General features: G+C 40.1%; 1 protein-coding gene across 1 annotated transcript in view; it reads right to left on the reverse strand.

Moving 5' to 3' along the window:
• Nucleotides 1–14,353, reverse strand: part of LOC311225724 (V-type proton ATPase subunit C 1-B-like) — a gene marked incomplete at both ends in the record, with an annotated part of 38,947 nt that overhangs the window by 22,224 nt on the left and 2,370 nt on the right. Inside the window, one exon of the mRNA XM_084311118.1 lies at nucleotides 2,869–2,951. Coding sequence (XP_084167244.1) covers nucleotides 2,869–2,951 — 83 coding nt within the window. The remainder of the gene's footprint in view (nucleotides 1–2,868; nucleotides 2,952–14,353) is intronic.

Here is a 14,353-nt window from a genome sequence, read left to right on the forward strand (position 1 = left end):
TCGCGGACGACTCAGCCCTGCTGGTCTCTGACAAGAACAAGTTACAGGTTGAAAAAACCCTCAGCTCGGAACTCGGCAGAATCTGCACCTGGCTCGCTGATAACAAACTAGGGCTGACCCCTATTAGTCGATTAGTCGACTGCCAACCTCTTAGTCAAATACAATTTTTTTTTTAAATTAAAGCAAGGCGCTCGCCACTAATGCAGGAGATGCTGGGTTCGAGCCCAGCTCTCAGCATTGCTACCAGCTTGGCTGGTCGTTCATACTAATACAATTGGCAGTATTAGGGGGTGGGAAGCTGGTGGGTGGGGATCGGACGTTGTGGACAGCGACTCCTACAGGTCGGTTGGTGCGCCTGCGCAGCAGAATCAGGAAGCAACAAGGGCGGCGTGTCCCTCCCACGCAGACCCTCGCCGCTGAGAGATTGTGCTGTTCAGGTGAAAAGATACAACAGCTGCCTCCTCGTGTACCGGAGGGGACACGTGATGCAAGGCTTGGTCCACATTGCAGCCGACCTGTGGGAGGCATGGCCTAACAGCTTTCGAGACAGGGGAGGGTAGAATTGAACAATACGAAATTGTGATGGGAGAAAAATAGAAAATGGGAGAAAAAGTATATAAAAAAAAAGAACAATAACTGTGAACCGGACTTGCATTGCTGCACTATACACTATACACTATTCCATCCACTGCAAGCCAACGCCCCCCCCCCCTCCATCCATTAACTCAACTGGACTGTCACTGTACTATTTATTTGCACTAGCACTATTGCACTTGGGACATTGATATTATATTATTGATATTAATATTTTGTATATGCTATATTCAGTACTATGTTTGTATGCCAGTGGTGATGCTCTAAACTCAATTTCGTTGTACCAACAATGTCAATAAAGATTCTATTCTATTCTATTCTAATATATATATATATATATATACATTCCCCCTAAAGACAACAATTAAAAAAAGTTGTAAAACATGTTTTTGTGCATAGATCACTAGATGTATCAACTTATAATATGAGTTTCATGTGTGCATTTCCTGGACGACAATGTGGCCAGCTGGGCAATAGTGAACATTAAATATTTAACCTGCAAACATGAGACTATTCTGACAGCACAATATTGATGTAGGTAAAAGATTCACTGATAAAAAGCACTTTTAACGCATAGGCATATCAACTACAATATGAGGTTCACTCATTCCCATGTTGTAAACCACAAAAGGAGAGGGCGAGTCTCTATAAATGTGTTCTATTATATTCAGCAGCAGCAACAACAACAACAACAACAACAACAACAACAACAACAACAACAACAACAACAACAACAACAATGAGGTTAATATGACACCACATACTAGGCCACATTGCATCATCATGAACTAAGCTTTCACTGTTAGATGTACTGTCATGTTTAGATGTAAGTGGCACTAATTCTAATTTGAACTGTACTGCAAACATGTAAGCACTGGGTGGGTGTCTAGTCTACCGCCAGCAGCGTCTGCAGTATATACTCTTAGCTAACAAGTTATTTGGGCTCCATCTTGGGTCCCTTGCTGTTCTCTATCTACATCAACGATGTAGCCAAGGCTGCTGGAAATTCACAGATCCATCTATACGCTGATGACGCCATCTTGTACTGAGCAGGCCCTTCACTCCACTCTGCGGCATGCACTCTTCAAATTAGTCTTACCTCTATTGAACAGTCCTTTCACAGTCTCCACCTTCTTCTCAACTCCAAGAAGACTAAATGTGTGCTCTTTGACAGAAAGCATGACACTGCTAGCACCCCTAAAATCACCTGTGCCGACGGCTCCGAGCTGGAGTTTGTTACTTCCTATAAATACCGTGGCCTCTGGCTAGACCCATCCCTTTCCTTCTCTACTCACATAAAACACCTGCAGGCCAAAGTCAAAGCTCGTCTGAGCTTCCTGTACCGTAACAAAGCTTCTTTCACCCACTCTGCCAAACACACGCTTGTCAAGATGACCATCCTCCCTATATTTGACTATGGCGACACCATCTATAGAATGGCATCCCAGTGTCCCCTCAGAAAACTCAACTCCATCATTGCGCCATCCGTTTTGCCACTAGTGCACCCTTCACCACTCACCACTGTGACCTTTATAACCTGGTGGACTGGACATCTCTTCACACCAGAAGGCTTCTTCACTGGCTTCAAGTCATCTACAAAACCATACTTGGTAAAACACCTCTCTACCTCTCCTCCCATCTGCAGGTCTCCACTTCTAACTACAACCTATAAGGTCCAGCAACTTCATCAAACTCACCATCCCCAAAGCTTGCATGGTTTCCGGCCGCAACGCCTTCCGATTTGCTGCTGCATCTGACTGGAACACATTACAAAACACCCTTAAACTCACTGCCCTCACATCGCTCACTGCTTTTAAACAGAATCTGCAACAGATCATAACCGACTGTTGCACCTGCTGACTGCCTCCCAATCGCTGACTGCCTCCCAATCCTCCCTCTAAGCCCCCTCACCTACCTCCCTCCTTCTCCCCCTTCTTCTCTCTCTCCCTCTGGTTCTCACTCTCCCTTTCTCTTTTCCCCTCTTTCTCTTTCCATCTCTCTCCCTTATTTATTGTTGTCCTTGTATACTATTGCTACTGTAATTTTGTATTTTATTTACTTGTATGCACAGCACATAACATTGTTTTTGCCTCTCCCTCCCACCCCACCCCACCCCCCCTCCCTCAAAAGGCCTTTGATTTTTGATCAGGCTGCTTTTGTATATATAAGAATTTGTTCTTAATTGCTTGCCTGGGTAAATAAATGTTAAATAATTTTTTTTAATAAAATGTGTTTGTGTGCGTGTGTGTGTGCGTGCTCCCAAATGAGACTCACCTCCATTAGCCAAGGCATTGTCCAGGACTTTGTCACTGGACTCCATCACCTCTCTCATGCACTGACACGTTTTCTTCATAACACTGGTTAAACAAGAGCAAAGACTCCTTCTCATTATTAAAGAAACAATGTACATTGAACCCTGATGTTTTACTATGCAGTGTGCATTTTTGTCAAATCTTCATGTAATGTAACTGTGGGTTGAAAATAGGTATCGTCGACTCTACTGTCTATAGTGATCTGCATGAATGAATGTGGTGTTAAAGCAATGTCCAAACATGAGACAATTCAAACTGATGTATAAGGAAATTATGTTCACAAGGTACAGGGATGAAGAAGGGACTTGATATTCACAGGTGTTTACATTTTTATTTTGTTTCTATTTTATTTTATTTTATACATATATAGTTTTTGTTTTTTGTTTTGCATATATATATATATATATATTTTTTTTTTTTTCTTTTTTTTTTTTTTTTATGTTTAAAATAGTACACTCATTTGAGTAGTGGAAAAGGGGTAGGATTAAATAAGTGTATACTTCTTCCTACTCCTTTTCGAACATGCAGATTGAGTTGTTTTTTTCTTTTTTGTTATTGTTTGTTGTATTCATTGCATGTTCGAAATAAAGACTTCAAATCAAATCAAATCAAATCAATGAATGAATGAATGAATGAATGAATGAATGAATGAATGAATGAATGAATGAATGAATGAATGAATGAATGGATGAATGAATGAATGAAAACTTTATTTAACAGATTGCAGAATGGGTACAATACAGTACGGCTCAATACACACAATTGTTAAGGGGATGCAGACCAGAGAAAGACGTTTGTCTTGTTTACATCAGGGTCCCCCGATAGCTCTACTGTCTATTGCTGGCATGGTGACACTGTATATGAGTTCCTGTTGTTATTGTACTATGTGTGTCTGTCGTAGAGAGGAACTTTGTAAGTTGTCGATTTGTCTTTGGGACTATTGTCGTCGAGACATTCATTAACGTATTTGGCAAATTAAGTGTTCCTTATTGACTGTTGACTTGTGTCTGTTTTTATCGAATTTGCCTCATTGAGAACTTTATCGTTTTCTAATCTAATCAACATTATATATAGGTTATATACTGTGTGTAATATAATGGAATCTATTTACTACATATTAACACTTGCCAAGTTCTGTTTTATATGGATTATAGTTAGACACAGGTCTGAATATTTGAGCCTGGCCCGACCTAACAGTTAAAACATCTCTATCCAAACCTGAATTATATACATTTTCTAACGTTAAATTGCTAATAATAATATTTGCCAGCGTTTTTTTATCAGAGCGTGACCTAAACCTGAGCAATTTACCTATCTCAAGCCTGCCCTCTTTTCTAAATCCTCCAATCACAACTGCTCCCCTAACTGACCTGTGTACAGTCAGGTTGAGTTGTGTTTGGGCATGATAGTCAAGCTCTACTATTATAAAATAAAAATAATACAAGAATATTATGGTTATTAATGAGTGCAGTCAACAATGAGTGCCTACCGTTATTATAAAGGCTCTACTATGGGTTTTTATTATTGGGTTATTCCAGTTAATTGATTATATTCCTAGAGGCACAACCCATAACCCCCACCCACCATTCCCCCCAGAAAGTAGAAGAAAGCCTGGAGAACCCTTATATATTATTCAGTGTTCACATCTTCAAGAGCACCTTACAGCCCACTTGGGTCTATAAGGTTTACTATATTTAGCACTTGGCACTCCCATGTATTTCCAAGAATCCCCCCCCCCCCTCTCTCCTCTTCTCTCCTCCTCCCTCCCCTTTCTCACCCTTGTCTTTCAAGTTAAGAGATTAGCGCCAAAGGGATGAAGGTTTTAATAGAAGTGAAAGCAAAAGAGGTCATTAAAAAGTCAGTTTAATATTAAATGAAAGAAGTATTTTACAAAATAAAGGAAAAAAAGGAGTAAGAAGCTAAAAGGTTTTGTGACGCTCCCTTACAGTGTACTATAGTGTATCGCCTCGAGAGTGCATCGCCTCGGGACTTTAAAGGTGTGATTTTAAAAGCTTAAGAGGTTAAGCTGTGATCTGTGCTACCAATCTCTTTGTGTCGCACAAGACATAAAAAGGATTTGTCCTGCTAGCGGCAGTATATTCTCTTCAAAAGTTAACATAAGCAACACTTTATCCCCAAAGCTTATGCCGATAGCCTCTAAAGAATACTGAACTGTTGGTGGGGCTCCAAGGCCCTGTTTACACTGGCAAAAACTTACAAAAAGGTTACTTTTCATAGGTGTTGGAACTACTTTGGCCAGCAGAATTGTTGTGCCTGAGGATAAAAAAGATATGTTTAATAATCTGATTAATGGTAATATCAGTTCTATGTTCCTTTGTGGGGTAAATTTTATTGATATACTTGAAATGGTAAGTAATTCAAAAACAAAACATCAACTGATATAAACTCCATTGTTATTAAAGAAGTAATTAATTCTATTGTAAAACCTTTGACCTATATAATGCAATGAATCTGTCTTTTCAAAGAGGCGTTTTTCCTAATAATATGAAATCAGCAAAGGTAATTCCAATATTTAAGAATGGAGATAAGCATCAAATGGACAATTATAGACTGGTGTCTCTACTTCCTCAATTTTCAAAAATATTAGAGAAATTATTTGTGAAACAACTGTATCTTTTCATTGGCAAATACAAAATATTGAGTGAACACCAGTATGGGTTTAGGGAAAATAGGACTACTACATATGCAGTGATGGAGATGGTAGAAGAAATAACAAAGGCAGAGTGTTCTATTATTATTTATATTGACCTGCAGAAGGCTTTTGATACAATAGATCACACCATATTAGTGAGGGGGAAAAAGTATGGGATACGAGGTATAGCTAACTCTTGACTGAAGAGCTACTTGGAAAACAGACAGCAATGTGTGCAAATTAATGATTTAGGAAGGTCACCTGTGGAGTACCGGGATCTGTGATAGGTCCAAAACGTTTTTATATTAATGATATGCAATGTTGCTGAACCGTTAAAGTTTGTTATTTTTGCAGACGATATACACATTTATATTGCTCACAGAGTAATTTAAAGGAACTTCTGTTTGATATTGAAATAGAGCTGGAAATTATCAAAACTTGGTTTGATGTTAATAAATTGTCTCTCAATATTAAGAAAACTAAATGTATGATTTTTGGTAATCGAAAAGAAATAGAGGGGGATATCGAGTAAAAAATATGTGATGTAAAAATAGAAAGAGTTTCTGAGATCAAATTTCTAGGGGTAGTTATTGATCATAAATTAACATGAAGGGCGTCTGGGTGGCGCAGTGGGCAAGGCGCTCGCCACTAATGCAGGAGATGCTGGTATCGAGCCCAGCTCTCGGCGTTGCTACCGGCTTGGCCGGCCGTCATACTAACACAATTGGCAGTGTTAGAGGGTGCCGGTGGGTGGGGATTGGACGTTGTGGACAGCGACTCCTACAGGTCGGTTGGGTGACGCCTGTACAGCAGAAACAGGAAGTATCGGGGGCAGCGTGAGCCTCCCACGCGTTACTCCTCGCCACTGAGAGTTCGAGCTGTCTGGTGAAAAGATGCGACAGGCTGCCTCCTCGTGTACCGGAGGGGACACGTGATGCAAGGCTTCTATCCTCACTACAGCCGACCAGTGGGAGGCATAGTCTAGCAACATTCAAGACAGGGGAGGGAAGAATTGGAATTACGAAATTGGGATGGGAGAAAAATAGAAAAATAAGGAGAAAAAAGTGGATAAAAAAATATTTAACATGGAAACAACATGTTAACTATATTCAAGGGAAAATATCTAAGTCAGTAGCAATCCTGTATACATGTAAGGTTATACTACTAAACTATAAAGCCTTGTACATCATTTACTGCACATTTATACTTCCTTACATATCTTACTGTGTAGAAGTATGGGGGTCGACATTTAAAAATACTGTAAATCCGATAGTCTTACTGCAAAAGCAGGCCATTCGGAGTCTTTATAAGACTGGTTACTATATGACCACACAAATCCACTGTTTATAAAGTCTCATGTTATGAAATTTTATGATTTGGTTTATTATAAAGTTATGCAAATAATGTACAGAGCTAAAGCAAAGTTACTCCCGGAAGGTGTGCAAAGGTTTTTTTTCAATACATGAAAGAAAATATGATTTGAGAGACATTTGTAAATGTACTGTTCAAAAAGCTAAGAAAGGGATTAAAAGATCAAAATTGGTAGAGCTGGAAGTGCTTCACTCTTCGTTGTTCTCCTCTTTACAACGCAACTACTCGTGTCAACTGGAGTCTCAAATTAAAGTGTTGAAAAAGGAGATTAACTCCATCTTAAGACAACAATCTGAATTTCAAATACGCAGAACAAGACAACATTATTACTTTCATGGCTCTAAACCTAGTCACATGTCGTCAGCTTGTGACTGCAACTTGTTCCTGTTTGCGGACGACTCAGCCCTGCTGGTCTCTGACAAGAACAAGTTACAGGTTGAAAAAACCCTCAGCTCGGAACTAGGCAGAATCTGCATATGGCTCGCTGATAACAAACTATCATTACACATAGGCAAAACAGAGTCCATTCTCTTCGGTTCAAATAACAAACTCAGCAAGACCGACGGCTTCTCAGTTACAGTGGGTGACAATATTGTCACAAGGAAAGATGAAATTACCTACCTGGGTTCCATCCTAGAGGCTAATCTCTCCTGTGACAAAATGGCATCCAATGTAATAAAAAAAGTCAACCAACGAACTCGATTCTTGTACCGGATCTCCTCTCTGGTAAACAAGAATACCCTGAAGACTCTGGCAGGAGCACTCATTCAGGGGTACTACGACTATGCTTGCACCTCATGGTACCAAAGCACCTCAAAGGCGCTAAAAACAAAATTACAAACATCTCAAAACAAACTGGTCAGACTACTGCTTGACCTTACTCCTAGAACCCACCTCACCCCTGCCCACTTTGACAACCTAGGATGGCTTAGAGTAGACGACAGAGTACAGCAACTTGCAATGGGCCTGGTCTACAAGATACACTACACGACCAAGGTACCCATGTACATGTCAAAATACTTCCCAAAGGTCAGTGAATACCACGATCACAACACCAGAGGGAGCTCCACAAATCATGTCAAACCCAGATTCGGCTCAAATAAGGGACTAAACACGTTTCGCAATTATGCCACATCAATGTGGAACGCCCTACCCAAAGCTGTAAAGGAATGTGGATCACTACCCACTTTTAAAACCTCTCTCAAGGGACACCTACGGGAGACTGCAATTCAACACTGGCCCCTGTAAATATCCTAACCCAACCCCCTCCAATGTACAGTCATTTACCTAGTATGGTTTTGTCAATAGTCCAATGTACAATTTTGTTTGTTTGTACAGTGTCTCCTCCCCCCCCCCCTCAATGTACAGTTTTACTTGTTTATACAGTGTGCCCCCCCCCCCCCAACCACCTCCAATGTAAATTACCCAGTATGGTTGTCAATATCCCAATGTACCCAACCCCCCCCCCCCCCACCCAACCTCCTCCAATGTACAGTTTCTACGTCAAATGTATATACTCCCTTTTCTTGACTCCTTCTGTATCACAAACAGTACTGTATTTGCAAATCTGGTATGTCATAAATGTATAGATGTAGCAGTACTGACTATCTGCATGTCATGTATGTCATATATGTCCTGATGAATTGAAAATGGGGGACCCTGATGTAAACAAGACGAAAGTCTTTCTCTGGTCTGCATCCCCTTAACAATTGTGTGTATTGAGCTGTACTGTATTGTACCCATTCTGCAATCTGTTAATAAAGTTTTCAATCAATCAAAACCTACTAGCTATGAAGATACGATCCAGTGAACAATTTGCTGATATCTCTGCCATTAAGGACCAACAAGTACAAGTCAGAAGTGATCTTCGATCATAATAAACTGGATACATTTCTTGATCAAATTAACTTACCTCAACTTTCAAAGGAAGACGCTAAACGGTTAGATGCACCTATTACACTAGAGCAGTGTTTCTCAAAGTGGGGGGCGCGCCCCCCAGGGGGGGGCGCAGAGGCATGACAGGGGGGGCCTTGAGATTTATAAAAAAAATAAAAAATAAAAATAAAACTTTTTTATTTTTTTTGGATTACAGAAAATTATCACTAAAGTGCTATCTTTTGCAGCTGCACTGTTCTCCATGAAAATACCATTTCTCAAAATCTGAAAATCATTATTTAATAAAACACAGAAAAGGATCACCAAGTTACTCTGGATAAAAAAAAACTTTACAGACAACATTGAGACAAAGCTTCCTGACACATCTCCATCCAAACTCTTGGAAGAACTCTTTGAAATCTCATCTGATACCACCTGGAGAGCTAGTTTCAGAGTGTGGTGCTGAGTACCAAGTATCTCATCTCATGGCCCACCAAGTATCTCATGATGCAGCAGTTAAGGTGTTGATACCATTCAGCACCACATACAGTATCTGTGTGAAGCTGGCTTTTCATCCATGACAGCTCTGAAAACAAAATATAAGGCCAATTTGAAAGGTCACGATATTGGTGTTATTTCAATAAATTTAAACATGGCCCATTTCATGACTATTTTGTTGGGGCGAGGGGGGGCCCAAAATATTTTGGTCCGCCAAAGGGGGGCCTGACAGAAAAAGTTTGAGAAGCACTGCACTAGAGGAACTTAGGGAGGCTATATCTGAATTGCAAAGTGGTAAGGCCCCTGGCTGGGATGGCATTCCACCCGAACTGTACTTTTTATGTTGGGATGTGATTGGACCCGTATTACTTGATATGATTTTATACTCAGTCAAAGAGGGGAACTTCTCCAGGGATGTCAATATGGCACTCATATCTGTCCTACTTAAGAAAGATAAAGACCCCACCGAATGCGGTAGTTATAGACCCTTAAGCCTCCTCGGAACCGATCTCAAGCTGTACGCTAAGGTACTAGCCATCCGACTTCAAAAGCATATGACATCTTTAGTTCACCCTGATCAGACAGGCTTCATAAGAGGCCGCCTGATCACGGATAATATTAGACGGTTACTGCATGTGATAGATTCCAGCAAGGATGCCGCGGCCCGCGCCTCCCACAGCTGTATTATCCTTAGATGCGATGAAGGCCTTTGACAGGTTGGAATGGTCTTATTTATGGGCAGTACTTAGAAGGATGGGGTTAGGAGATGGGTTCATTAATATGATCAAAGTACTATATACAGATCCATCAGCCATGATTGAGGTAAATTCTGCTCCCCACACTTCCCTGTGTCGCGCTCGTCCAGACAGGGTTGTCCTCTTAGTCCCGGACTATTTGCTTTATCCCTAGAACCTTTAGCACAGTATATAAGACAATCCCAGTCCATAGCGCCGATCTCAATTAAGGGCACACAGCATCACATTAGCTTATATGCAGACAATGTAATATTGTTCATGCAAAACCCTACCACCTCCCTACCTCATCTTCTCAAAGTAATAGATGATTTTGGCAAACTATCTGGATTTAAGATAAACTGGCCAAAATCGGCCTTCCTTCCACTTAATGTGACTGCGAAGGCTACCACCCTCCCAGCAAATATACCCATGGTAGAACACTTTAGATGTCTTGGAGTTGAAATATTCCCCACTATAAGCCAAACGGTGAAGTATAATTATTCCGGATTGCTAGATAGGATCACAAATGACTTCGGCAGGTGGTCAAAATTAAAAAACTCATTACAGGGCCGAGCGTCAATAGTTAAGATGAATGTTTTACCCAGAATTAACTTATTCAGCTCGATGTTGCCGTTACCCCCCCCCCCCCCTGTTGGTTACTGGCAAAAATTACACTCCGCTGCATATAAATTTATTTGGAACAACAAACGTCCACGACTAAAAAGATCCACTGCACAGAGAAATAAAGCCGACGGGGGTTTAGCCTTTCCAGACTTCAACTATTACTTTAAAGCGTTCTCTTTAAGACCACTGATCACCTGGTTTGATTCTCAAGCATCAGTATCCTGGAGACCATTAGAGGAGAACATAGTGGCACCACATAGACTGCAGGATATAGTGTACACCAACTTATCAATTAAGCAATGCAACTTGAGATTTGGCCCTCTTATTACACATGTGATCCGGATATGGCGTGACACACAGAAAAAGTGTACTAACCACCATAAATGGCACAGTCATTCTCCTCTATTTAATAACAATTTACTCCTTATTGCACAACAACCTATCAGATTTCCTAGATGGGAAAAGAAAGGCATACACACATTGGGGGATATCTTCGATGACCATGGTTTCTGCAGTTAACAAGATATATTTAACAAATTTTACCTCACTAGTTCCACACATTTTTTCTATCTACAAATAAGAGCAGCTTTGAAGGCTCACGAGTCCCATTAAAGATTCCACTTGAGCACCACAGATTTCACAAATTATTTTATGACAAGGAGACATCGAGAGGCTTCGTCTCTGACTTTTATCGTCACTTACTTACGTCCTCATATGAGGTCCTTCCCCTAGACTCGGTTTGGAGGAAGGATATCCCAAACTTGGAAGTAGATTTTGATTGGGATGCAGTCTGGGCAAATGTTCGGCTATCATCACGCAATAGATCACCAACAGATTAATCTCAATTTCGTTCATAGGATTTACCTGACTCCTAGACGTTTGCACCTAATGGGTCTCAGACAAGACTCTCGATGCTCCTTGTGTTCAAACGGTGCTCTTGGTACATATATGCATATGTATTGGGAATGCCCTCCTGTTAAGACTTTCTGGGAAAAAGTAACCACTCAATTATCAGAATTTTTATCTCTGACCATACCTACACTGCCTTCTGTATTGTTGTTGAATGATGTTTCTCAGTTATCGACCTCTGTACATGTAAAGAGACTAATTTTGGCCGGTCTTACGGCTGCCAAAAAGTTGATAGCGTCACGCTGGATTCAACCGGATAAAATGTGCCGGAAGGTATGGGTTTTTACCTATCTCGATGTGATTTATCTAGAGATATCCACTGCACGAATTGTAGGTGTTAATGAAGCCAGCATAGCAATCTGGGTAGCTGTGGTGGAGAAGATAAAGGGAAGCATATAAACTTGTAATTTTCTGATGTTAAATGAAATAGTGGATGTATAGTCCAAGTGGGGGTCCTGAGGGGGGGGGGGGGGGGGGGGGGGGGGGAGGAAAAAAGAGCGAGCAAGAGCACATTTTTATGTCTTTTAATCTACATTCATTTTGATTTAATTACTGGACTGTCATTATTGTTATTATTATTTCTGTCATTGTCCTGTGATTTATCATTGATTATTACTGTTACTCTATTGTTTGTCTAGTTTCATGTTAAAAAAGGGAAAATAAAAAACATTTGTTAAAAAAAAGGGATTAAAAGGAGATGTATTTCTATTGTTGGGGTTAACTTGTGGAACAATTCTGATATACATTTAATAATGAGTAATTTACTTTTGGTTTTTAAGAAAATGACTTGTATAGCTATTTTTGAAGATTACAAATGTGAATAATTATTTTTTAGTTATTTTATTTTAGAATACTGTTTTGGAGTCTTAATTTTGTTAAGAATATTGGACAGGCATGTATACGCATTATGCTTCAGTCTGTACCTTTTTATTCACTGCCAAATTAAAGATTGTTGAATGATTGTGCATATTGTATTGTGTGTGAAATAAAACTTACTACTACTACTACTACTACTACTACTACTACTACTACTACTACTACTACTACTACTACTACTACTACTACTACTACTACTACTACTACTACTATATCTGTCAGTGAACAGACCTTGATTTAAGGAGACATTTTGGTAACACTGGATTCAAAGCCAGATTAAGCCACATCTTATATAGTGGCCCAACATTTTATTCAAAGCCAGATTAAGCCACCTGTGGGGTTTAGTAGTCCAAAATTAGATTCAAAGCCAGTTGAACCGCTTAAAGGACCATACCAATCTAGTTTTGACTTCTCACCATTACCAAACATTGCTCCTGTCTTTAACTAATTTTGTGTCTGTGGGTGTGTTTTGATATCAACCTGGTATGAAAACCTTGAGGCCAATAAGAACAAACTGAGAAAGGATTGTTAACATGGCCAGTAAAGTTATCGGGAAACCACAGAGACAATTGTCTGAGGACCCTGATGTAAACAAGACGAAAGTCTTTCTCTGGTCTGCATCCCCTTAACCCCTTGTGTAAGCTGTACTGTACTGTACCCATTCTGCAATCTGTTAATTAAAGTTTTCAATCAATCAATATGTACTCAGGAATAGGGACTAATATCTATCTATCTATCTATCTATCTATCTATCTATCTATCTATCTATCTATCTATCTATCTATCTATCTATCTATCTATCTATCTATCTATCTATCTATCTATCTATCTATCTATCTATCTATCTATCTATCTATCTATCTATCTATCTATCTATCTATCTATCTATCTATCTATCTATCTATCTATCTATCTATCTATCTATCTATCTATCTATCTATCTATCTATCTATCTATCTATCTATCTATCTATCTATCTATCTATCTATCTATCTATCTATCTGGTGTGTCTATATATGTGTGATTTAGCTGATCTCAGCTTATCTTATTAAATAACTTTCACACTGCCATTGATGTTGAGAAGGGGTGGGAAAATACTCCATGAGACTTGAGAGTTGTTTTGAAAGTGGCTAGGTATACATAATTCACCCTTGTGAACACCTTTACACCTTTTACTTCCGCTAACACTCACTACAAGCCCCGCCCATAGAACGAACAGTTGGGTTAGGTAACTCCAGCAGACTCCTGGTTGATGTACATGATGTCATTTGAATGGCTTGTGTGACGGCCCTTACCTCCCCCACATTGTTGCTTGCTTGCTCTGATCTGTGTCCCTGTCTGACATCACAGGATTGGTGGGTGGAGCTGGCAGAGCGGAGCTGGGGGAGGGTCAGCAGGCTAATTGGGGCACACCTGGGTCGGTGTACCCGGAAATAGGTGCAGAACTTGCCGTCTCACGATTGGCGCACATGTCACATGACCAGAAACGCGTGTGGCCAATCAGAGCGCAAAACTCGAACGCGGAAACACGAATTTGTTGTGGAAAGCATAGACGCGTCCCAGTCGGATATACTGTAGAGGGAGGCTTCCTGTAGTCTCTCTCTCTCTCCACCTGTTTGTTACTTTGTTTGGTTAGAACGCTTTCCTTTGGTTTTACACTTACAACATTCATGCTGCACGTACATTCTCACCCACACACTGCTTACACACTGATACTCATTCATATTGGCTGATAATTAGTATATAAATAAATTATTTTGTTATTTCTTAAATTGTGCCTGTGTCTCCCCTTTCTTGTTGCGAGCTTGAGCCAGCTTGTAACACTTGCAGTAGAGTAATACAGTAATATTAGCGAAAGTAAAAGCCAACATGGTTTTCATATGGGTGAATTAGCTATATACGTTTCG

Source organism: Notolepis coatsorum (genome assembly GCF_963971535.1).
Source record: "Notolepis coatsorum genome assembly, chromosome: 3".
Lineage (NCBI taxonomy): Eukaryota > Metazoa > Chordata > Actinopteri > Aulopiformes > Paralepididae > Notolepis > Notolepis coatsorum.